The sequence below is a fragment of the Alligator mississippiensis genome, chromosome 2 (assembly GCF_030867095.1).
Source record: "Alligator mississippiensis isolate rAllMis1 chromosome 2, rAllMis1, whole genome shotgun sequence".
In the NCBI taxonomy this organism is placed as follows: domain Eukaryota; kingdom Metazoa; phylum Chordata; order Crocodylia; family Alligatoridae; genus Alligator; species Alligator mississippiensis.
Genome location: NC_081825.1, coordinates 14,275,528 through 14,301,829, shown reverse-complemented (window position 1 = coordinate 14,301,829; position 26,302 = coordinate 14,275,528). Strand labels below are relative to the sequence as shown.

At 43.6% G+C, this 26,302-nt stretch overlaps 1 protein-coding gene across 2 annotated transcripts in view; it reads left to right on the top strand.

Moving 5' to 3' along the window:
- The window catches only part of SMYD1 (SET and MYND domain containing 1), a 44,507-nt gene that overhangs the window by 15,683 nt on the left and 2,522 nt on the right, over positions 1–26,302 (top strand). The window contains exons 2-9 of one of the 2 annotated variants that reach the window (XM_006271500.4): positions 2,827–3,003; positions 7,633–7,846; positions 9,528–9,658; positions 13,700–13,738; positions 16,989–17,181; positions 21,646–21,738; positions 22,285–22,448; positions 24,485–24,653. In XM_006271500.4, coding sequence (XP_006271562.2) covers positions 2,827–3,003; positions 7,633–7,846; positions 9,528–9,658; positions 13,700–13,738; positions 16,989–17,181; positions 21,646–21,738; positions 22,285–22,448; positions 24,485–24,653 — 1,180 coding nt within the window. The remainder of the gene's footprint in view (positions 1–2,826; positions 3,004–7,632; positions 7,847–9,527; positions 9,659–13,699; positions 13,739–16,988; positions 17,182–21,645; positions 21,739–22,284; positions 22,449–24,484; positions 24,654–26,302) is intronic. The other variant, XM_014607639.3, reaches the window with a different exon arrangement.

The window sequence follows — 26,302 nt, the reverse complement described above, 5'->3', positions numbered from 1 at the left end:
GTTCAAGGGCGGGCAGTTATTTTGGGCAGAGGGCCACTTATTGAGTTTTGGGAAGCCATCAAGGGCTGCATGACAGGCAGCTCAGGGCAGATTAATATTAATTTTCTAAATTTTTTAGGGGCCCCGCAGGTTGGATAGAATGACCTGGCAGGCTGCATCCAGCACCTGGGCCGCATTTTGCCCACCCCTCATATAGTATAACAGGAGTCAACGGAGTTCATAGGATGATTTAAAAGCACTCTTATATGTTATCTCCCCCCCATCATAGTTTTATACTGAACCCATTGAAATTACAGTATTTGTTTTAAATTCATGCTTAAATGGTCTAAAATCCTTGCCCCACAGAGCCTGAATTTCAAAGCAAAAAGGATATTTCCTTTATTCCTAGGGTTTTTGTTGCATCCTGTATATTGATGGAGGAGTCAGTAACATTTCCATGATTCTTTTAGCTGTTTCCCAAGCCGGTGGGTGTTCTGGGATTTCTCAAGCACTTGGTTTTTCTGTACACGGTGTTTGCAGTGGACCTTACTACTCATAAACCTTCTTTAAAAGGAATTAGACAGGCACTTAGAAGAAAGAAAAATTAGCTGGTGTAAACATTAACCAGGTGGAAGGAGAGAGCTACAAGGGTGATAAGAGCTAATTGCAGAGAGACCAGGGGTTGCAATAATTACAGGGTAAGTGCTTTGCAAACAACAGTAATCAGTCATGCAGTAACTTGTAATGTGGGTCCCATGGGTTGCCCTAAAACTGTGCAATTCACTCATGCTGACCCCCTATTCGGTAAGGTACAGAAGCATGTGCCTAACTTGAAGCCCATAACCTCATCTTCCACTCAGAAATCCAACTATGGTCAAGTTGATTGCTTAGGGATTGGATTAGGTAGGTAGAATTACAGGCAGGAGAGAGAAAGGGGCCAGAAGGGCACTGAGTGTACCCTTGTGTCAGTGCTGGGCTGTTTTCTCTCCCTGCATGTTGATCTCCAATGCTCCCTTCCAGCCAGTTGCCCAATTCTGCTGGGTTCCTGTTTAAAGCTTTTGCTGTAATGCCGTGACCCGCTTAGTACCTCGCAGGTGCCAGAACCCTGGACCTCCTGGTGCTTTCAAGCCATCAGTGAGGAGAACTGGCAGATCCTCCTGCTCTGGAAGCACAGGCTGTAACATATTATCTGGAGCAGAAACTCCAGAATGTGTTCACAGTATCAAATCTGTGATGCCTGTATGGAGCTGTTGTGTCCTTTAGAGGCAGTAGCACCTATCAATGCAAAGCAGCTATTATACATTATCCATTTGATTTATCGCTAGCCAGTGCTGAATCCCTATCTCTATGGTGGTGGTGAGGGAGCAGTGGCAGCATTAATTGCAGCCCCCCTTGCGCCAAATTTCTGGACCTATAAGGAACCTCATAAACAGATAACATGGCCCTGCAAACAAAGCCCTGGGCTTGGACTGGTGCATGGGATTAGGCCATGTGTGGGATTGGCCTGGTGCATGGCCAGATCTAGCATGCAGATGGATCCAGCAAGTGTGGATCATCCCCTGGACTGGACCTGTGTCATTCATCTGGCCACGGGACCAGAAATTTGACCACCGCTGCTCTATGATAGTAGGTGTGCTTTAGGCAACTTATTGTCAAGACAAGGTCATTGAAGTTAGTGTGTCCGGGGCGCTGTCTTTCACACACATGCACACTTGCATTCAGATCTCTGCTGCTGTCTCAATGAAAATAGAAGGTAGGGGTGTGGGAGGAGGGCACCCAGAATTGGGAGCCTTCCAGCCAGTGTGGGAAGACTAAATCACTCTGGGTAGGACCACTGGGGACCTCGTTTGGAGATGGAGCCAGAAAGCCCTAGGTTATATATGACAGTGGCATATGCAGCTGGCAGAAACATGGGCCAAGTGGAGAAAGGGAGTGTTTTCTTTGCAGATGGATTGTCCAAAGGCACAAGTCACCCCTCATGGGACATGTGAAGGATCATAATCATGCCCCACTTAACCCATTTTGCTGGATGATGGATGGTGAGTCAGTAGAGAAGAAGGGAAAGGGAAGAATTTGGGCCAGGGAGGGAATGGTATTACTGGGTTGTAAACCTGAGCTTGGTATCCATTTTCTGGAAACAGGAAAAAAGGACATTAAGAAGCAGTGGTATATGTGTGTGTCTGCAGTTGCTTCCCTTTTGCTCCTTGATTTCAGGAATTTGAGAGTTCCTGCTCCCCACAACGAGTTGTAGGGGGAAAATAGTGTGTCTTTCTCACTTAGGAGAAATAACACACATGGAGTCATGGAGCACTTGAGATATATGGCCAGACCCTGCTCTCACAGAGGTGTCCACAGTATTGAATTCAAAGGAGTAACTCTTATTTTATTCCAGCATAAAGAACTAAGAATCAGACCCCCTGCCTTGACATCTGTTTCTGTCTCTAGTGAGTGATGGACTCCAAAACCACATCTGTGGATGAAAGATGGTGTTTAAAGTAGGGCTGACCAGCAAAACAAATATGCCATTAACCACGATGACATGCACCTGGGGCGCCAGTGCTGGAGACAGGAGGTGTGAGGGGCTGGGGAGTGTATTCACTGGCTCTTTCCTTTAAACAAAAGCACTGTCTATTAAACACACAGCAGCACTGGGCACGCACGCAAACATGAAGCCGCACTTCACTTGAAATGTTTATCCTTCTGTCCCAAAGGCTTTGTGGAATATATAGCTCAGTGTTACTCAATTTGTTCTCCCCTGGAGGAGATGTGGACCAGCTGGGAAGCTCTGATCTGGATCCGATGTACTTTTTCTCCCTGGTGACAGCTGGCTGCTTTTGTCTTTTGTAGCCTGACTCACCTCATCTGCCACACCTGCTTTAAGCGGCAGGAGAAGCTCCATCGCTGCGGTCAGTGCAAGTTTGCTCACTACTGCGACCGAACCTGCCAGAGAGGTGCCTGGCTGAATCACAAAAATGAGTGCTCTGCCATCAAGAGGCATGGGAAGGCGCCCAATGAAAACATCAGGTGAGAGCTGCGGGTCCGGCTTGCTGGAGTGCTGCTACGAGGTCTGGAAGGGCCAGAACCATCTCATTCATTTGGTTCCTGGTTAGGTCTGAACCCTGATGCCACAGGAAGGATGGTTTCCCTTCCATGGTTAGGAAAAAATTCATAGTTCTTTCCAGGAGTGACACCTCAGCATGATCTGGTTTACAAAGGGCTAGGCGAACCCCCTACCTCATAGCCTGGAGCCAAAAGAAAATATGGGGCTGGACTCCATCATCTCCCTTCCAAGTGTCTACCTCTGCACATCCGGTTGCAGGCCATGTGCCTTCGCAGAACACGTCAAGCTAAACCCAGCCAGAGTAGTTTTATCAGATGAGGAAAGGGAGGAAGTGAGACAGAAATTTGATTTCTGTCCAGTTTGAGCACTGGAGGCACTGGTTTTGATTCTCCCTTGGACCCCAAGTCCCACATTCACTGATGTGGGTGTGAACTATGTGGATGATAAGAAGATTTCACAAACAAGGTGAAATGGCATGTAGTTGTACATCAGAGACTTGGCTCAGGTAGGAAGATTGCCCTTGCAGCCCACGCACCCAGGGCTGGACTGGGGAACTTCCAGAGGTCAAGGTTCAAGGAAGAAGTGATCTGGCTGGGAGCTGTAACAGTTCAAGGCAGATGTGAGCAAAATATGGTCATTGGGCCAGATCCAGCCTGCCAAATGATTCTGTCTGACCCACAGCTGCTCCTTTGAAGGGGAATTGTATCCAGCCCATGGCTGCCCTGGATTTTGGCACCATTCACCCTTCTCTCTTCCTCATGCCAGCCGGCTGCAGCAGCAGCAGCCACTCATTGCCATTCCCGACCAGACCTTCCCTGTCCCCCAGCTCCTAGTGTATACTCCAAGGCAGGGGGTGCTGAGCTCCTGAGCAGGATGCTGCCCTGCAAGGCTGTCTGGATGCAGTTTGGACCCGTGCCTGTTTGCAGACCAGATAGCCCTGCCCCGGTGAGTGGAAGCTCAGGTAAGATTCTCCCCGCTGGTGGGAGGAGATGCAGGGGGAAGAGCGCCAGGAGCTATGGGTTATCCAGGCTCTGCCAGGCTGGGACCTGGTAGGGGTGCAGGAATGCTAATGCGGTGCCACGCTTTGTTCCTGTAGGTGGCTGGCACAGTTTCTTCCTGACCCCGAGTCCCCAGCATGTGGCTGGGTCAGGCAGGAGCTATGCCAGCTGATCCAGCTGCACCCATGTGGACCAAAGCAGTGCGTGGGAACACAGTGTGACACCAACCCAGCTGCATGCTAGGGACTTGGGGGGTGGGGGTGCAGGGAGAAGGTGGGAACATAGCATGGCACCAGCCTGACTGGGTCTGGATAGCGCACCCCCCCCCCCCCCCCCCGCAAGTCCCCAGCACGTGGCCAGGCCGGGCCAGTGGCACATTGTGTTACTGTGAGCCACCTTGAGCCACGTGGGTGCAGCTGGTGCAGTTCCTACCAGACCTGGCCATGTGCTGGGGACTCGGGGCAGGGAAGGGGGTGCAGGGAGAAGGGGGCCTGCACCCATGGGTTATCCAGGCCCAGCTGAGCCAGTGCCACATTGTGTTCCTCTCTTCTCCCTGCACCTCCCTCCCCCACCCAAAGTCCCCATCACACACCTGGCAGGAGCCACTCCACCTGCGCTCACGTTGCCTGAAGCAGTGTGTGGGAACACAGCGTGGTACCGGACTGGCCCGGCCATGTGCTGGGGACTTGGGGAGAGGTGCAGGGAGAAGAGGGGAACAAAGGTTAAGTTTCTGTAGCCTGTGTCCACTCACCTCTCTGCCCTTAGATTAGGAGTGGGCAAATATTTGGACAAATTCCCAACCAGCTTCTCACACGTGGGTTGAAGAGAGAATCAGAATTGCTCACTTGTGTCTCCGGGCACTTCACTAGCTATGGAGTTTCCCTTGGAGTTGAATCAGGAGGGGCCTGTGCTTTTTTTGTGGTATGCAGCACAGTGACAACCAGGCAGTCCTTGGTGTCCCAGGGTCTGTCTCCAATACATTCGTTGATGAAAATGCAAATGATAGACAAACTGAAACCTTTTCGCCTCTTTCTAAAATTATTTCCCCGCTTGTTCCTGGAAGGACCCCAGCTGTGACAGCTCCACATTTCTGGGGTCTCTTTCATTGCATCATGCTGTGCTGACCACACACAACACTGCAGGAGGCAACAAGGACTTCCAGTGGTTTCCAGTGGTGCTACGGGAAGTGGTGGTTTCTGCCCCATCCACTCCTCCATTGTCCACTGGAGCTGGTGTGAGGTGGCCCTGAGGGGAGACAATTTGCATTTCACTATCACTGGCTTTAAGAAAGGGCCAGTGGCTGAAGGGCCCCTTGCCAAGGCCTGTGAAGCATCTAGGCAGTGGCGTGATGAAGACTGTTGGCTTCCATTTCATTGGGATGAGCCTGGTATGGGGACATGAGAGTCGGAAGAGTTCCTGCAGTGACTGTCAGTGCTAGGCCAGCCATATGCACTTCCTGTCCCTCGTATTTGACCTTGAACTCCTGTTGGACCCTACGCTCTATATGGTCTGTCACAGACCTGGGCTTTGGGAGCCTCTAAGTCTGAGCGCCTTGTGAGATCCTAACCTGCAGGACTGGTTGTTCTGGACTATGTAATACTGCATTTGACCCATTTACTGAGCTCTTTGGGCAAGGACCTGCTATTTGTTCAATGCCCTTCCCTGCCCATACTGCAGTTCTGGTTCTTTACATGAGAGAGAAGAGGAAAATGCATTAGTTGATTGGCAGACTAGGTTCTTAGGGTGAATCTGATCTCTTTTATTAGAACGACTAGGATGTTCCTGAATGCTGCAAGGAGCAATTCAGAAATTAGGATAGAAGTGCTATCTCACTGGCTTTTCGTTTGCCTTCTCTAAATCAGCTGGGGAGTCTGCTGAAAACTCTGAGGTGGGGGAAGTTTCAAAGTGTTCCTCCCTGTTACATTTGTCTCTGGGCCTTTATAAATAAATGACTCCAGCCCCAAGCTTGGAAAGAGTGCTGCCAGACTGGCAGGGAAAGAATATATTATAAACTTCAGGTAAAACTATACACATATTGTTATTACCTGATTCAACAGAAAGTAACAAAAAGTAACTTTAGATTCACAGGTGCAAATTCAACACGTGCAGGTATCTTACATTCCTGGCAACTGTCAAAAGCTCTTGCATTTCGCAAAATCAAGCCTCCTCATACTGAGTGAGCTCATCACCCCTTAAAATGAGAAGTTTAAAGAGCGGAGCTGCTTTTAGCTGCACCTTGTGGAATTGCCACCTGCTTTCCCTGGGTTTAGTCTACCCATGTCATGATCCTTCACCAATCAGGCTTCCTATTAATAGCATCTGGATAAAAATACCCTTTGTGGTTCATGAGCCCAAAAGGCATTCTGAGCTACAATGGAAAGCATAGCCCCAGCTACTGAGCACTTGGATGGAGCCAGGCTAGGAGAGCTGCCAACTTCCAGTGCTTTTGTCTGGCTTGCAGGCTGCATACACAGAGGATGGAGACTGCAGTGCCCCTTTTAAATTAATAGCGAGGAGCCTTGTACATCCCCCACCCCAGCTCTGTAAAGCTCAGGGTATATTATCTTTCTGTGGCCCTGTTCCAAAAGGGATCCCGCTCTGGGAGGGGTTTTCAAGGGATCCACTCTCTGTGGGATCCCCTTCACGAGATCAGTGGTCCCATGGGGCCTGCTGGGACCCAAATCCAATTGTCTTTCAGGCAGGTAAGTAGCACATACTAAGCTGGATTTAAGCACGTAAGTGGCATTTACCCTGGGAAAGTCACCTAGCTGCTTAGGGCTTCAGTTTCTTATAGGGAAAATCCTTACAGAGCAGATAAACATGTTAAAGATTTGAGGTACTCAGTCCAGTTACAGGGGCACTTTGGATAGACCCTCAAGTAGATATATTTCATATGATATATAGCTCTCTATATATAAAGATATATATATCTATATATCTATATATATATATATAGATATATATATGCACAGATATTGAACTTCATATTGGCCTCAAACTGCAGCAGAGGATATTTAAGTTGGAGATTAGGAGGAGGTTTAGGCTGGAGATTTCTGACTATGTGGGTGGTCAATCATTGGAACAGGTTACCTAGAGAGGCTGGGAAATCTCTATCCCTGGAAATTTTCAAGAGCGGTGAGACAGACATTTGTCTGGGATGGTTTAAACAGGGATGATTGGTTGGGATGGTTTAGTGGGGGCTGGACTAGATGACTATGATGTCCTTTCTGGCCCTACCTTCCTATGATCCTATTATAAAGTCAGGACTTCTTACTTGAAATGACATGACAAGAGAGACGTGAACACTGGGGAAATATCATCACCGCTTCACTTTAGGAATCGTATATGTTTAGCATGTGGCAAAGGCTGTGGATAGCTGTGGCAACCTGCGGAGGTACCCAGGAGGCATTCATGCAGCTAATTCCAGAGGTGAAATCAGTCAAAAACCCATCCCAATTGTCCCTTGTCCTAACGCAGTGTGTTGGTCTGAGTTTGGTCACTGCCCCTTGTCAGGGGTGGGATGAGTCTGGGTGTGATTGTTTGCATTTTACAGCAGCATTTTGATGTTTCCAAACTATCTTCTTTGTTGACCAGGTTAGCTGCCCGTATCATGTGGAGGATAGAGAGAGAAGGAGGTGGCCTCACGGAGGGCTCCTTGGTGTCCATTGACGACTTGCAGAACCATGTGGAGAACTTCGGGGAAGAGGAGAAAAAAGAGTTGAGGGCTGATGTGGAAAGTTTCATTGAATTCTGGCCACCCCAGAGCCAGCAGTTTGGCATGCAGTACATCTCTCACATATTTGGAGTGGTACGTCAGCCTCCTGGGAGAACAAAGGGAGAGCTATTTATAATGTCCAAGGGCTAGGCTGTTTTAAAAAAAAAGCACTTGCTATGAGCCTGCAGCTATTTTGGACTCGGTAGAATTGGGTGTGAGCTTTCACCAAAGTTACTTCAAATCCTTTACAGATATTAAGAACCCGTTAGAGTACTGGCTGAGGCAGGGATGATCTCAGTTCAAGTCCTCGTTCTGCCACAGTTAGGTGCCTATTGGGATTTTAGGTCTTCAACTGCTATTGGAAATCCCACTAGGTGTCCATCGGCCTTTAAATACCTCTAAAATGTGACTGCATGTCTACATGTGCATTACTGTGCTATACTTAATGTGCATAAAATCTAGTACCTCCATTGTGAGGTACTAAGAAAATGCGCATTAGCCTGTCTTAATGCGCATTAACTCAAGAGCATGGTTTTTAAGTGAAGCTTAATGCGCTTTAATTAAATAGCACTGTTTTTTTTTAGTGATGCTTTAATGCACATTAAAATAGGCTAATGCACATTAAAGTGCATGTGACTGGGCCTACTATAAATATTTGCAGCCCATTTTCACTTGGTGTAGCAGAGAGGGGAGCCACCTGGGAACTAACTATGGCTTTGATTCTCCACTGAGTGTAAGTTGGAACCACTACCAGCTGAAGATAGCTGAATATTCAGGCAAGGCCTTCATAGGAACTGGCGATGCTGGCTTGAAGCATGCTGGAGGTTTCCATAAGGTGGATCAGTCCTCAGAGAGTGGGATGCTGATCCTTCAAAGAGAATTTGGTCCAAGGAGCCAGTGGCAGAGCCAGGAGTCACACATTTCTGTCTCCTACATCCCTGTGCAGATTACTGGACCGGACTCTGCGCTTACATGTGGGAATATGGATAGTGCATAAAAGCCGAGGAGTGAGGAAAGAAAATACAGTAATTAGCGGTGTAAATTATTTTCCCATGAATAATTCATCTGAATGTCATCTCATTTTCTGTTTGTGACTTCCTTGAAACAATTAATTGAATAATTACTGTAAATAATCCTTGGTTTGTAGGTCATTTGTGAGCTGCTTATTCCCAGGATTCATTATCAGAAATGTGCTGCAAAGTGAGCTAATTATGTTTATTGAGTTCATAGATCATGCCACCCTTTCGTCCCTGGGTTGGGTGAAGATAGTATTTAATTCCGTTTCTGATGCAAACACCTATTTTTATACGTCTGAAATATGCTGTCGGAGAATAGTCTGCACACCTTTCTTAAAATGCATTTTTCCCAGTAGACTCGTTTGCTGGAATAGTTGCAAAAAGTGAATGTGAAAAGGGCTGAGCAATTCAAATCAATATTGTTTAAACTTCTGAGTAAGCCATATCAGAAAATATTTTCCAGCTCATCTTAGTTGTGCCTAGGAGATCAGACCATCCCTCAGCTGGAGCTGGGGTGGTTGATTTCCCAGTCTTTTGTCCTGGTTAAAGGATACTCTTTTTAGACCAACTCTTTCATACTTGTTCCTTTCCCTCGCTGTCCCTTCCTAGGCCAGAACATGAATACTACATTTTATTAAGAATCAGTGGAAAATATTCCCCAAACCTAGACTTACAGTGAAATCCTAGCACTAGTGCAGCTTGAACTCTCTTTATTCTATGTCTGTAATTCTCATTTGTGCCTGTGTTTTGGGGAATAGATAAATTGCAATGGCTTCACCCTGAGTGACCAGAGAGGACTGCAGGCTGTTGGTGTGGGTGTCTTCCCCAATCTCTGCCTGGTGAACCATCACTGTTGGCCTAACTGTACTGTCATATTCAACAATGGCAAGTGAGTATGTTTCTATTCTATGTGACGGAGGGACAGTCTGTCACAGATATAATGCATTTCATGGGTTCTGTTACTTGTCCCAAGGAAATCCCTTTTTTTCTGGGTTGCTTGCCGGAAACAAAGTCTTTTTAAAACTGTGAAAGATAACCCTTACTGATGAGCTGAAATGCTAATTTGCTTCTTTTTTGTTATTTTTGGTGCCTCCAAAATGCCTGAAGCAGGGTGTTTGTGCCCGAAAGCTTGCAAAGAACAATTTTCCCACCTATTTAGTTGGTCTAATAAAAGATATCGCATCTACCCAAAGAACCTTGCCTGCTTATGTCGGTAGACCAGCATGGCTACAACCAACAACCCCAAAACTCACCAGATGTAATGAGCCTGATTTTAAAATTCATTTATGAGAATTTCTCTTTGACTTTAATTGCTGTTGATAATTAGGTTCATAATGCACAGTTGGAATAAGATAGCAACAGGCTATGCCAATCTCACTTTATGAAGAGTTTGTAAAGAGTAAATGAATGATTAAACAGATGGATGTAATCAATCATTCTCTACTATTACAGGAGTCCACAGGTTGGGAGTTTGCTCCTATCTCTAGTTTGTAACTCTCTATCGCAATGTCTACTGGTGTGTTTATAACCATCTACAAAATAAAACACTCAGGTTTATGGCAGGTTTGTACCATCAATTAAACATTCATTATCCCTTTACTGGTTGTATATAATGGGAACTGAAAAAAAGTATGACTGGTGTTTACATATTGAGACACTTGCCACTGAGGGGATCCCAGCCTGAGCATCCACCAGGAATCACACAAATTGATCCAGGCAATAGGCAAAGGGATTATGATCCATAATGGACAACATAGCTTCTGCTGGCCAGATGACAGAGCTGAATGAGTTTTGCCTTCCTCAGTAGGTACTGGGTGTTCTCAGTAATTTGCTGTTACTCTCCAAGCCTGAGCCTGATGTAACCTGCTTTTGTACCAAGATGTACATTAAGCTGTTCTGAAGAATTGTCCTACACCGTCTACATCTAAGCAAAGACTGCTTTACCCTTAATTACCTAAAAGGATAAAATATAAACAAAAGGTAACTAGGTTGGTAAAGTCTTGTCACAAAACCTACATGTTAACTCAAAATCAGCCTGGCAGTGTCCTCTTAATTAACTGATCAGAGCTTGAACATGCCTTTTTCATGTACCTACATTGCCATTGGCAGTGTAAAGTGTGCAGAAAAATAGGTCTTAACATCACACTATACCTCTGGAAGACAAATTGTGCTGAGTCCTGGAGCTTTCGTCTCCATAGGTGGGGAGTGACGAGAAAGAAAAAGAAACAGCTAAGTTACTGTTGGAATTTGGGAGATGGCCCAAAGTCAACTGGACTCAATAGGAGTTTGCTCACTGACTTTGGGGGCTTTGGATCCGATATAACATAGTGATGTGGACCATGTAAGATCTTAGCTAGATAGTAAAGTTGGTAAGTAAATTGCGATATCGAGAGCTCTGAGGTCTCCTCTCAAGTCTTTTGGCAAGTAAGCAGAGAGATTGTCAAGCGTGTGCTTTGTTTTGTTTTGTATATCTACATTTTAAGTTCCACCTTTTCACAGAATATAAATCTCAAACCATATGCTTAGTTTTTTAAAAGGTATTTCACTTTCCTTTTTAAAAGATATTTCACGTCTGCTATTCAGATGCTCATGGACTGCTTGCAATGTTATCTCTCCTTTCAAATGTTTCCCCTCCAAGGTGGAAGCCAGTTTGAGCTGCATTCTAAACTCAGTGGGTAGCAAAGATGGAGCTGTATATGAATTACTTTGCATACCCCCCACATCCTCACCTGCAAATGAGGATGCAGATGTTGTTTCATTGATCTGTGGCAAGAAAAGAATGGGGATGCTTTTAGGCAGAAACTCTACAGTAAAGAGGACCGGTGCGCATGAAGCTGTTTTGAGGAACTGGCCCACACTGTAAATCTGAGCAAATACTGCAAACACTGCAAGATGTTTTCTGTTCCTCGTTCGGTGTGAAAAGCAAGTGATTCTTCGGTGATTATTTGCCTTTGTCTCATGACACTGGCAGATCTGCCACTACAGGTCTGCTCCAGGGCTGGGAGAAAGGAACTTCTCCCATTTGACCTTGGCATAGCAGGACTAGTCCACCCTTGCTGCTCCAACTGCAGCCACACTGATTAGCTTCCACACTGGAATTTCCTCCACCATTTGGAGGAATTGCCAAGAATCATAGCATCATGGGCTTGGCAGGGACCTTAAGGATTGTGCAGTCTCACTGCCACATAAGCATCCATATGGGAGCTGGTCCAGTGGTCTCAACCTTTTTCTGCTCCCAAATCCTGACTGGAACTAGTCTCAACAAGGCTCAGGAGATGTATATCATCTGCATGGGCTCCCAGTCCTGTCCTTCTCTACTACAGAGGTTCAGCTTTAGACAGGGTCCACTGGGCCTTCATACTCTGGTAGGACTGAGAACGATTTGCTGTGAAATGTGTAAGCACATGAGCAAACAGCTGTATAAATAGCCACATCAATACCCACCATATGCCTGAGCTTAGGACCTGTTCCTTTGAAAGGCCATTGCTGTTTCTAATGTTTCCCAAGTTTAAAATAACTCATTATATCCAGACTTTCAGAGCGCCGTATGAAATGGGTTTGGGTTCTCAGTAAAGGGGCTTGGAACAAACACGCTTACATGAGAAACCAGCTGGCGCTGCTCTGCGCAGCTTCAAAATTAATCATTCTGCAACATGTTGAGTCTTCTTTTCAATAAAAAGTTACGGTATTTTAAAACCTGGCTTAGCAAGTGCTGTATTATCCAGGTAGAGTTACTCTCCCAAATGCCATTAGAAATAAAGCAAGTCAGGCAAATCTTTAGCACGTGTGAAAAGTGGGTAAAAGATCTGCAGGGATCCTGCTTTTCTCTGATTTAAAAAAAAAAACCAACCAATTTTCAGTTTAAAAAAAGTAACCCCAAATCCACATGTTCCCATGGTTCAGTGTCCACAAGAGAAGACTGAGAGGGGATCTGGTGGTTGTCTATAAACTCACCAGGGGGGACCAGCGGAAAATAGGTGAGGCTCTGTTCCCTTGGGCATCACCTGGGATAACAAGTAATAATGGCTACAAATTGATTGAGAGCAGGTTCAGGCTTGATATCAGGAGGCATTGCTTTATGGTTAGGGCTGCCAGGCTCTGGAATGGGCTCCCCAGGGAGGTAGTGCTCTCCCCTACCTCGGAGGTCTTCAAGAGGAGGTTGGATAGATATCTGGCTGGGGTATTATGAACCCAGCACTCGTTCTTGCCCAGGGCAGGGGGTCGGACTTGATGATCTGTTCAGGTCCCTTCCAACCCTAGAAACTATGAAACTATGATTAAAATGAAGCATGCCTATACATACATCTATATATTAGTGGTGTTACCTTTAAATCATGGAAACGTGGATTTGGGGTTACTTTTTTTTAACTGAAAATTGGGGATTTTTTGTCAATCAGAGAAAACCAGGATCCCTGCTGATCAGCTATGGCAAAAGCCACGTTTCTAATGATTTGGCTCAATTTCCCTCTTGTACAGCTTTTACACCACCGAATCTATTGACACCCCTGACATATAGAGGAGACTTAAGTCCCTTGTTCCCAAAATATGGCAAACCCAGAGGCTAGCTCATACAATGACTACGATTTTCCAGAAATGCCCAGTCTCAGCATCTAACCCCCCCTGGGGCCAGACTAACTGCAGACACAGCCCTTCTCCCCGGACGCTTGCAAGCAGTTTTGTGCAGAATCCTCTTTCTGTCCTAGCACCAGGACAGCTGCCGGTTGAATGTGCAACAGCCCACTAGTGAGCGATTCATTTACAGCAGCTGTATAGTGAAAGGGGAGATCTTCATGCCGGCTGACTCCAGGGCTGCAACCAGATATGTGCGGGCCCCGGGATGTCGCTGCTCACTGTTCTGTATGTGCAGATGCCGTTTGCTTTTGTCGTCCTCCTACCTGTGTAAATTGTAGCTGTTTATTTTTTCTTTCAGTCATGAGGCTGTAAGATCAATGTTCCACACACAGATGAGGTGGGTTGGTCTTGTACGCGTCGAACTCCCCCCTTTGACCTTTACCCCTCACGCCCTGTGTTAACCAAAGGCCAAAAGTGACACTGATGGGGCTGATAGATGTCTCTGTCTGGGGATAGTTTCTCTTGCCCCATTTTCTGAATGTAAATCCTTGTGTCAAGTCCCACTAAACCCCCCCAAACCTTACTCACTCTGCATTTTGTAGTGGGTTAAATAAATGATGGTGATATTCGCTATGAATTGTTACTTTTCCTATTTTTCATCCTTTTCCTCCCTTAAACTCCTCCAATATCCCCCCCCCCCCCCATTACTTCTCACTCCTGTTCTCTCAACTGCAGTAAGAGCATGAAAGTCAGAACAAGGTCTCGCTAATCTTGTACCACCCAAAATAAAACCTTGTGCATTCTGAGATGACAAATGATTGCATTACTGACATACTAAATACTCCGTGTTTCTTCATAACAAACAGCTCCCTCTGGATGCACTGACTGCCCTGACAACACAATTAGATGTAGATTGTATCCATTTTTATCCTCATGATTGCTTTTGTTTTTACCTTTTCATGATGCCACTGTTACCTGTTTAAAACATTTTCACGCAAGTTGTTTTTAAAGGAGAAGTACGTGCTTATTTTTTTTAAAAAAGATTCTCGTTTCAGCTCATTGCATTTGCTGTATTGTAATCCGACTAGCTCAAAGGGACACTGTTGTCTTATAATGAATGGCCAATAGGATCTGTCCTCTCCAAAACAGGATATATTTTTAAATTAGTAGCGAAGTGTTTTTTAAGGAGTTCTCTCCAGGAGCATTATCCGTTTGCTCTGTGTGAGCCTTTCATCCAGTACTATGGTAATGGAAAAGTGAGTTTCACTTACTTTTGTTTATAGACATTGTTTATAGGCATTTGTCATGGACAATCTGGGCAATTTCACTTTCTAGCTGTCGTGAATCTGCACAATTCTTCCATGATGGGGTTGCAAACATTGCCTTTCATTGGAACGTCTTATACCGTGTGGGTGCAGGTGCTGGGGGGGAGGTCCTGGAAGGAGTTACGCTTTTGTTAAGTTTTATAAAAATCCTGTTTGAGCCTTAACTGATCAACAGTGTCCCTTTAGCAGTGTTCCTTGAGTTTCTAGGCTTTTCCAAAACAACATCAATCTCTTCTACAGTGCAGATGGCTGGTTAAAAATATCCAAACACTTTCTCTGCTTAGGCTACCAGGGGCATCATAAAAGTCAAAAGTTTGATTCTGTTTCTCTGAGTGCATGACTGGCCTCTGTGAAGCCCCCACTAAGGCCTGAAGAGCAATGTTCTCTATGTAAACTTTTGCCATGGACATGGTTGTATCGTATGCACTTTCTCTGTAGAGTACCAGTTGGTTGCAGTTTTCTTTGGCTGTCCCTGCATTTTCTCTTGATTTTGAGATAACAACAAAGAGCTGCCCTTTATAATGATAGCGCATTTGGTGATCATCAGTGTGTTGTTGATATGATTTAATGCCAAAAAAAGGTCAGGGCCAGCCACAGAGGGTGATAATGCTCCTAGGATTTTGATGGTTGACAGATTCAATATTGAAGCTCCTGTATATCTGTGAGCCAGTTGTCTCCTGCAACTGAAACTCTTTGAAAAATTAAATTGTGCAAAGAAAACATGGAACTAGGTTTGCTTCTTCCCATGAAAATTCTCTGGGTTTACTTTTGGCTATGTTAACATTAGATGTTGCTATATAGCTGGAGGTCAGAAGTCTTGCAAGACCAGTTTTGGACTATTAAAGTCAATGAGAATGTTGCCATTGACTTCACAAGTAGTACCAAAACTTTAGCAATGGAGAACAGTTGTTTGAATTGTTTCAAGTATGCTTGGCTATGTAAAAATATGTTTTGTCTACTAACAGAGGCTGGTAGTACAGCCCTGGGGCTCTATTCCCAAAAATGTAGTCATCTAATGTTAATAATGACTGGAATCACTAATGGATGATGGACAGGGAGGACCAGAAAGGGTGGGATAGATTACTCATTTTATATATAAACATATGTATATACATAAAATGTATGTGTATATATATATATGCATATATGTATTTTACTTGTGTGTGCATGTATATATATACTCCCACCACACACACACACACACACAGAGTTGTATAAAAAAAAAATCCTTAGGGCCATGTTTGATGGGGATTTTCTCAAATCAGATAGAAAACCTGGAGGCCCAAATTCATCTCACAATTATGTAAAGTAATCCCCTTGACTTCAGTGTAGGTGAATCAATTTAATTGAGAGGAGAATTTGACCCAACACAGTAAAAAGACAAATGGTGTAACTTTGAATGTATGAGGTGTTTAGTATCCCTGGCAGGAAAGAGAGGAGAAACAGGGAAATGTAACAATCTGGATTTCTTTAAAGGTGTGTTCCTATTTGCTGGGGCTAGCATAGATTTTGCAATACTAGTAGAAATTGGCATTTTCTTTTTGGCCAACAGTGACAGTCATCATCAGCAGTAGCAATCCCTTGCAGTCAAGGATGGTTGTCTTCCATGACTGCCTTATGCCAAGGCAATGACAATAGTAATACGATGACCATAGGAACATGCTGACTACAAAAGCCATTTGATAGGTTTATTGGAAAATCTGAAACCTTTGTGAAATTCAACCTATGTGAAAGTCATCTTTTAAGCATAGTTAGCTTTGTAAAAGTATTTGGTAAGCCTTGCAGCCTTTTAAGCAGATATTGGTGAACTATTTTAGGAAAATCATATCCAGATTTCTTACCCAGGCCCTTGAAAAAAACAGTCGTTCTCCTATCTGTCTTGAATCCACCCATTATCTTTACTTGAGCAGATCCCCAGTAACAGCAGCCCTGAACTGAAGACCCACATCCAAGTGCCCATGAACATAACATAATTTTGCATCTAGATAGTACATCTAACTATTCAAATGAATCCAGTTATGAACTTTATAGTTGAGGGCCTCTTTCACTTCCTAGTGAACTTCCAATTGGGCCACAGAGAGGGAAGAAAGTTGGTTAAGGGGGTAAGTGGGAGTCTTACAATAGCATGAGTTTGAGTAGCTGAAATGCTGTGCATCTCTCTGTTTTCTACTGTATTCAAAAGGTGAATTGGTCCTTTACACTAAGGATTTGCCTATGGAAGGACCAGGCAGTAGAAGTTGCCCCTTGCAGTTTTGTGACTAGAGCCCTGGCACTTGACTTTTGCGGTCTTTCTAATTCCACATCTCTTTTTGATGAAACCAGAATCGAACTGCGTGCACTAGGTAAGATCTCACCAGGGGAAGAGCTGACTGTTTCCTACATTGATTTCCTCAATGTCAGTGAAGATCGCAGGAAGCAGCTGAAGAAGCAGTACTATTTTGACTGCACATGTGAGCACTGCCAGAAGAAAATCAAAGATGACCTGATGCTGGCTGTAAAAGAAGGTGAACACAAAGTACGTCATTGATATAATTATGGATCTCAGTTGGGGTGTATTTCCAAACCCAACAAGCAACCTTATAACTTTCAGTCTTAGATTACTCTTAGCTTAGATAAAGGAAAACCAGGAGAAAACAAAAGTCAAGTCTCTGGGAGAGAGAGAGCATGGTATGTTTGTCTCCTCTGTGGCATGCTAGATCAACTGTCTACCTATGTCCATGGCCTCTGCTATTGTGCTAATCGAGAGCTGCACACTTTTGACTATATATTCCCTCTCAATATTTTTGCAAAGTAGGAAAATGCCCAAGAAATTGGTCAAATTTGAGATAATTTTCACTGGCCCCCCTTCAACAGGCAAAGTGTGGTCTGAAGAAACTAAATCATCATCTCAAATGCTTTGTGTGTTGTCCGTGTGGGTTTACTTCCTCTGCGGATTTCATACAATGGGTCATTGTCCCTTTGGCTCAAGCATAACAATCTGCATGTTGCGTGTTGCCCGTTTTCCCTGGAGTTTGTAGAAGTCATTTGTTGGGAGAGTTCAGGTATGGGTGCTGTGTTTTGTTGCAGGCATTCAGTTGTGTCTCTTGGCCAGCTGCTTTGCTTTGTGTGAGTGCTGGTAGCTCTTGATTGCAAGAAAATTGTTCTTTGACTGCTGTCTTAGAAGAGGTAGTACTGGGAACAACATTATCTGCCTCTGTTTAAATTAGATTACAACAGAATTTGGCCAGGGGTGTAATCCTGCAGCATTCATTCATGCAGGCAGTTGTCAATAAAAGCCTGATCCTGCAACAGGGGTTTAATGTTTAATTTTCAGTAGGGTCAATCATCAGGTCATCAGGTCCAGTCACCTGTTGCTATAAGGCATCAGGTCACATAAAACCATTTAAAAACTCATTAAGCTCCACTTTCAAATAAGCAAGGCTGTTCCAGAACCTTCCTTCTCTAATATTTCAAAACTTTATGGTTTCTATATCTAAATTTTATTTTTGTCCATTTTATACCAATTCGTTCTTGTGCCCATGTTGCCCTTTATTTTAAATTTCTCTTTTCTCTTTGGGTGTTTAGCCCTTGATATATTGATCAGTAGTAATCATACCCCCTTGGTTTTGTTAGGCTAAAGAAGTCAAGCACTTTTAGCCTCTTCTTGTAGGGTAGGTTTCTTCCTTCCACTGATCATGCAAGTAGCCCTTCTAGTAGTCCCTTTTCCAGTCTGGATTCATCTTTCTTCAACACAGATGACTAGAACTAGACATATTATTCAGGATATGTCTTGTACAAAGGCATTCATGCTTCTGTCTCTCAACTGCCTATATTTTGTCTAATACATCCAAGGGCACATTTACATTTTTCACAGCTGCATCACATTGCTGATTCAGCATGATCCTGTGATCAACTAATACATCCCGGTCTTCTCCTCCTCTCTTAGTTGCCAACTGAAGAGCTCCCAGCTTGAACCTGACAGTTTTGGTTAGTCCCTAAATGCATGAACTTGTGCTTTGTACCACTACCTTTCATCCCATTTCTAGTCCTCCTGTCTTCAAAGTAATTCAGTTCTTCCTGGCTGATAGCCAGTCCTCCTCTGCACTGATTCATAGATTCATAGATGTGATAATGCCTCCCAAGTTTCTGTCATCAACAAGTGCCATTGAGATACTCCTCCTTTATGTGCCAGGCTTCATATTAAGATCTTGAATAATACCAGTCCCAGTATTGCTCCTTGAAGAAATCTAATAATAACCTCCCTCTAGCCTAATAGTCCTCCTTTCAGCACAACCTGTTGTCAGCTCCCCCTTACCAGCCCCACAGTCCCCATCTTCTGTAGTTTAACTAATCATTTCCCATGGGACACTGTATCAAATGATTTAGTGAAGTCCTAATAGATTGGATCCAACCCATCCCCCCCCAAATCAGTTATAATTGCAAAGGAAGAGATGAGGTTGGTCTGATATTCTAGTTGCATTTTTTACCTCTTCAGCTGTTTCATATTATTTCCTTCTAAAATTGTTCCAAATTCTTACACACTGTTGAGGTCAAACAAATGTGCCCGTGTACCTAGATCACAGTTTGCTTAAATACAGGTGTCAGGTGCCCTGTTCTTGAGTCATACAGCTTTGCCCTCAATTTAATTTAGTAAAAATACCTGCTGTACTTGCCGATTCTTTGAGACTTCTGGGAGGAGAGTATTTGTGTTCCCCAATATGAATGCATTTGAGATCTGATACTCTCTTAAGTAAGGTTGGGAAGATGGAAACCTAATTCCCTGCCAGGGCTAGAAGAATCGTTGCAAATTAAAGTGTTGTTTAGTGCTGATCATTTACAATAACACTACCTCATTTACTACTGAATTACCTGTCTGCATCTATTCTTGGCATTTCCACCCCCCATTCCTCTTTGTGGCATTTGGATGTCTCCTTCAGTGTGCTGTGAAAAACCTTTGGAGATCTGAGATCTCACTACAGCACTTGCCTTAAACCTTTAGCAATCAGCAAGTGAGCTGCCCTCTTCTTGTGTGCATGGATTAATTAATGAATTGTACTGAAGTCAGCACGTGTCATTTTAAGGACAAATGTTTTCCACATCCATCAATGACCTCATGGAAAAATAGGTACCTGCACAACATCCATGATTCTGTGTATCAGAAATACTCTCCCTAAGTAGATAACAAATCTTCCTATTGATCTCAGTGGAAGGCAGCATCTGTTTGCTGCAACATCTGTTTGCTGCCTGGCTACTCTACATCCTCTGAATTCAGGCTTGCTCATGAGTGAGTAGCAGTGCTCCCAGCTGCCTGGAAAATGCACTTTGAATGTATGCTGGAATGACAGATGACATGCTTGCTTGTCTACTATTCCTCTCTCTGATCCTTTACCCCTTCAGATGATTGGCAAAACTGCCGTTGACAATAGGACCAGAATTAGGCTCTTGGTAAAGGAATTAGGCTCCTGGTAAAGGAAGTGTTATTGTAAACAACACTTTAATTTTTAGTGGTGCTTCTATCTGGGTCCAGGAATTACATCTCCAACCTGCCAGACTTACTCAAGAGAGTATCCAAACTCCAAGAGAATAATGTATTCATGTTGTGGAGGAAAGGCTGCTAATGGCTTTCATTTGACAAAACACATAGACAAACAGTCTATGCTGCAGTGTGTTCTTCTGCCATTTAAGTGATATAGCAAGTGCCTGGTTGGTTCAGTAAAATAACTTGCATCAACATCAAAATTCACTTTGAACAAGGTAGGATGCTACACGTTTGAGTGATTTAGCTAGTACAGACATCTTGTTATTTCCACTAGGTACAGTTTTATAAGACATAACCATCCATATACATGTGTACATCAAAGATTCTAAATAAAGACCAGCCTTGCTTCCCTGATTTTAACCTGTCATGGCCCTTTGTAGCCTGGTTGTCATTTGATTACATGTGGCCACCTCTCCTGGTGCCAAAATGTAATGTGGGATTTCCCCAAACTCCCTGTTGTGCATCTGTTAAAAAGATCTGTGACAACATAGAGCCCTGAATCCAAACTCTATCCTCTTTTAAGAAGGCTCAGAATCTCTTCCCCAGAATCAAAACCTGGTTTCCTGCTTTGATCTTCGATTGCACAATAAATGTTGCCAACTCCTGTGTGTTTCTCAGGGGTTTCATAATATTCAGTCTTGTTTTCTTGAAGCTTAAGTTGATGGAGTCCTGTGTTTTTAAGACAATCACAGATTTCTTTTAACTGTGTTTTGTGCACACGATTGTGAAGAACACCTTGAAAATGGGAAGGCTCAAAAACCAGAAAGCAAAGAAAGACCCCAATTTTATTAGTTTTAATATCTTCTGATTTTTTAAGGCAATCTCACAATTCTGTGGGGCCTAATAGATTTTCATGCTTTCTGGTCTACCTCACTGGGAGAGACCTATCTTCATGGACAGGGGAAAGACAATGGCACAATGCCATCATCCAGGTGGAACTGAAATCTGAACACAGCCTTCTCAGGATATTTTGACCTAACATGGTAAATGATTTTCCAATATGCAAATAAAAATTAGATTCTGCTTTTTCCTGCTATAACACAGGGAAGTCTCAGCCCACAGCTCTCATGGATTGTGTGCTAGATACACCTACAACCTTCATGCAACCCCACTGACTACAGCCTGTTTTCTCTCTTCCACTCTCCTCATTGCATTCATGCCACCTCTATGGTGTGCCAGAGCCTCCCAATTACCAATTTTTGACATTTTGTATGGGATGGAAAAAAGCAAAAAACCCCAGTGCTTGTGCCTATGTCCCCTGTCACCTCCAGCAAGCCATATAGTCAAATGCAGGTTTGAGAGGTACTAGATTAGTACAACCAGGACTCAACCATTCACCCGCTGAAGTCAAAGGGAGCTTTACCATGAAGTCCTCTGTTGAGAAGCTACTTTTAAAATGGGAAGTGCAGATGTGACTAGATAAGCAAGTGTATTTCAATAGCACTCTGATGTTGTTTCTAGCCCTCCCAAGACATGGTGAAGGAAGTTATCCAGTTCTCCAAGGACACACTCGAGAAGATCAACAAGGCCCGCTCTGAGGGAGTGTACCACGAAGTAAGTTATAATATCTTTGGTTTTTGGTTTCACTTGAATGGCAAGAAAAGCACACAGGCCTGGTTTCTGGGACTTCTGATTCTCAGAGCTGCTGGGCCAACTAGGTCAACACCTTGTGTTTTAACATTAGTTAAGTAATACTGCAAACGCCATCCTGGCAGGAGGAAGTTTGTTAAGTCAATATTTATGGGGCTGAAAATGAGTGACTATGGTGAAATACATTCCCTAGGATCTACTCCTTCCTTCCCAACTCAGTCATGCCCCTTTGTCCACTTCAGCCCTATTCAGGATACAACATAGACTGGTTTTTAAGGCACTCTCCTGAGTGTCGTGGATTCAAATCTCATCAAACAGATGTGTCTTCCATGCCCTAGATGAATGATGTAACCAGTGATCTGATGGTTACCAGGGTAGCAAATATGAAATGCAAGCTATGGTGCTCTGTTGTAGTGGACACATGCTTTGTAGTGGACTGGAAGCATAATGCTTTGGACAGGATGTGTAATGATATTTTTTTGCTCATGCTTGCCTTTCCGGATTGTGTAGGTGGTGAAGCTCTGTCGTGAATGTCTGAAGAAGCAAGAACCTGTCTTGGGGGACACTAATATCTACTTGCTCAGGATCCTGAGCATTGTTTCGGAAGTGCTCTCGTACCTCCAGATGTTCGAGGAAGCAGCAGACCATGCAAAAAGGATGGTTGATGGCTACACGTATGTGATCAAATTTCCCACTGTTATGGTGGTTCGTTCTCATTATGTAATTTAGTCCAGGCATTATATAAAGAATCTGGGCCTGACTGGCTCTCTCATTACAGTAGTATAAAACCAGAGCTAAGTTACTGAAACTGGTTGATCTATACTGTTATAAGACCTACGCTACTGCTGTTGGATTATATTATCAAGGGTAGAGGGGCAGTTTTAGGATCAAAGGAAAATAGGCCTGGAAGGGACCTCACAAGGTCATCTAGTCCAACTCCCTGCTCAAGGCGGGATCATCTCTGACTAAATCATCCCAGTCAAGTGCAGGATTGCACACTTTCTGCTGGGAAAAGTCCTAAATAGGAATGTTTCAAAATGTATTGACATATAACATCAAAGTAGAACAGTTACAAGTTTCATTATTCTAATTGCTTTGTCTGAGATGCCAAAGACTGTTCAAATGGTGAATCAGAGAAATAAGACAGGGAAGGAAGAGGCTCATAGTTACGCACAGAACTTAATACATGTTTATCTTTGTAAGCAGATGTTCCCGGGATAAGGAAATTACTTTTGGATTGCACTGATGTTGCTCAGAGCTTGCCTTCACTGGTAGAAGAGTTGTGTTTTAACCTCAGGGTTAATTAATAATGTACCTGAGTCCTTAGGTAAAATTCACTGAAGACAAAACATGCTAGGGCATGGGCCACAGTGAAGTTACCGTGAAGTAAAGGAGGATGGGCTTTGCTGTTGCTCTGCCCTTCTTGCTTATCTAGTTTGTGCCTGTGCTTGTAATTGTTCACAGGCACAGCAACATGTGAGCCAAACATTTCCTGTTCTTAGTAATAAGGTTAGTATGATTTCCACTTGGAGAGCCCCACCACAGCTGATGGAAATTGTCATCTGCTTCATGCATATTACACCTGCTTCTTTCCTGACAAAACCAGTTTCCATTGCAAATCTAGTAACAATATGGAAAAGTAGGTTTTTTTTAGTCTATTTACACTAATGACTTTCCAGTTTTGAGTTCTTTTATTTTGACTCGCACTTAATTGACCTTAAAAGCAAATGAGCAATAAATTCCTAAAAAATAAATAAATCAGATTTTAAAATTGCTTTCAGAACTAGATAACAGAAGTTGGAGAGGTGTAATACATGATACTTGTTGGGCATGTCTACACATGCACTTTAATGTGCAGTGGCTCCTGTACACACCACAGGTTTTAATCCTTATTAAATTAAATACGTTTATAAAGTTTAAACTTGTTTATTTTTGAGCATCACATCAGTGTTTTCAAATGAATTAAGCCGTGGAGCATCGCATCTGTGTTTACATGCACTAGGTTTTTGAATGAACTAAGCTGAGTCCCTGGCTGGTGCTGCAAGAGAGCGGGATGGTCCAGGACTGCCCCCACACCTTGGGTCTGTGCCCTGCTATGCAGCTGAGGAAGCAGGGAGCTGGCAAACCACACAAGAAAAAAAAAAAGTGGAAGCAATTTAAAAGTGAAAGCAACTTGAAGGGGTGAACTACAAAAAAGTTGCAGCACTATCTGGTGAACAAAGAAACTCATTACACATTTTGAGTGCCTTTGTGTCTGCACACAATGAATCCATGGACATGATGCTTTAATTCCAGGCAAGCCAAACTAAACTACGTCCAAGGCATTTTAGTTTAATGCAGAGAGACTTTTAAAGTGTCAGGAAATCCTGCTCGTGCAAACAGACACGCAATTGCAGAACAGGAAAGGGCAAAAATCGTGGCATGTAGGTGAGCCTAATGTGCGTTTATTTAGTACCTCACATTGATGATACTAAATTTAAGGAGCATTAGGAAAAGCACATTAATGCATGTATAGATGTGCCTGCTCATATTTACTTACTCGTGTCAAGTGGTATTTTCAAGCAGTTGACTGGCTTACATGAGACTACTCCTGAATTCCAATACTGTTGACTGTGACTGAATCAGGCCCTCAGTAAAGAAAGTTTTCATGAAACCAGACACAGGGAAAGTTTGACTTTCACAAAAATGAAGTTGCTCATTACTTTCCTAGGAAGATCTACCACCCTAACAATGCACAGCTAGGGATGGCAATGATGCGAGCAGGAGTGACTCACTGGCATGCTGGTTTCATTGAAGCAGGCCATGGCATGATCTGCAAAGCCTATGCCATTCTCTTGGTGACACATGGTCCTACCCACCCAATTACTAAAGACCTGGAGGTAAGTGAGCAATGTCTCCTGAACAGGTCCTACTTGCCTTTACTGTGAAATGGGTCTGTGTCATCTGGGTAGGTTTTGCTGTACGTGAAGAAGTTACATTCAAATAAAGAATAGAAGCAGCTATCTGAAAATCTAACATTGATAATATAAAGCTTGCTTCATACAGAGTGATGAAATTCCATTAGATTTTATTGCAGCTGGTAAGCAAAATAAAATTTCCTTGTTATGGGAAATGTCCATATTGGCTTTCATCTTGAATTGGGATAAAATATCAACGTATTGGGAATTCTTGTAAAGTAAACAGTTCTGGATCTCTTTTATTGGGAAATGTTGAAACAAAGTCTTATTTTGAAAGACAATGTTTTATTTTTGAAGTATTGATTTAAAATAAAAAAGTTATTTGCTGACTGATTCCAAATGACATTTTAACTTAAAATGCCAATTCAAAACAAAAAGTATCTTTTCCATTCAAAATGTGTCTTTGGACAACTGGTAAAATGAGCTTCTGTTAACATTTTCTGATAGATAGTATGGTCACAGTTTTTGCTGGGCATTTGGTGAATTTTTGTATTGGGGTGGAGTGTGCATGCAAGAATGGATACGCCTGCTCCAAAGTGGCATAGCTAAGGCTCACAGAACTGTCTGACCTGTATAAGGGACCAATCCCTTTCATTATTTCCCACTCCCCCAACCTCTGTGTCACCTGCAAGCTTTATCACTAACGTATTTCCCCCCAAGACACTCATAAAAGTGTTAAATAGCATTGTGCCAATAACTGATCCTTGTGGCACCCCACTTGAAACATGCCCACTCTAGGATGATTCTCCATTTACAAATAGATTTGAGATGTAACATGTAACCAGTGTTTAATTCATCTAGTGGGTGCTATGTTGGGTTTGTATTGTTCTAGTTCAGGGGTTGGCAAACTATGGCACACAGGCGAGATCCAGCCTACAGAGTCATTTTATCTGGCCCAATGAAATTTGGTGGCGTTTTGGCAGTAGCAGGCTTTGGTGGTGCTTCTGCATCATGGGGCCTTCTTCGCCCAGGTGGTGGGAAAAGCGGCAGCGGCATTGTGGATGTGGGGTGGAAGTGGTGGCTGCAGCCCTTGCTCCATTTTCAGCCATGGTGGCAGTGCAGTCCAGGTTGGAAGAGGCCCACGCTTGGAGCTTAGCTCTGTTAAAGTGTTTCCCCAATTCTGGGATTTAACTAGAATTGCTGCCCCTATTCTAGTTTGTTAATCAGAACATTACACTGTACCAAAGCCGATCCTCTAGAGAAATCACAGCATATGACACCAACACTTTTACCACTGGGTAGATTCACAAAAACTAATATTTTAGTTTGACAGGGCTTGTTTGTTGGTCATTGGTCTTCATCTTGGCAGATGGGGCCATGGTCTTCTCTAAACCTGCCTATATTTTATGGGACAGGTTCGATGAGCTTACAGCACCTGCTTACTCCTAGGCACCTGGGCCCCAGGTCCAGCTCACCCTGGGTGCAAAAGTCATTTTTAGGATCCTTTTTGAGCCTGTGCAGGCCAACTTATAAGCTAGCATGGGAACTGATTTTGTTCTCATGAAGAAAGCTGAGATGTCAGCTCTGGGCATGTGGATTGCATTTCTCCAAAGAAGAATTAAATTAAGCAA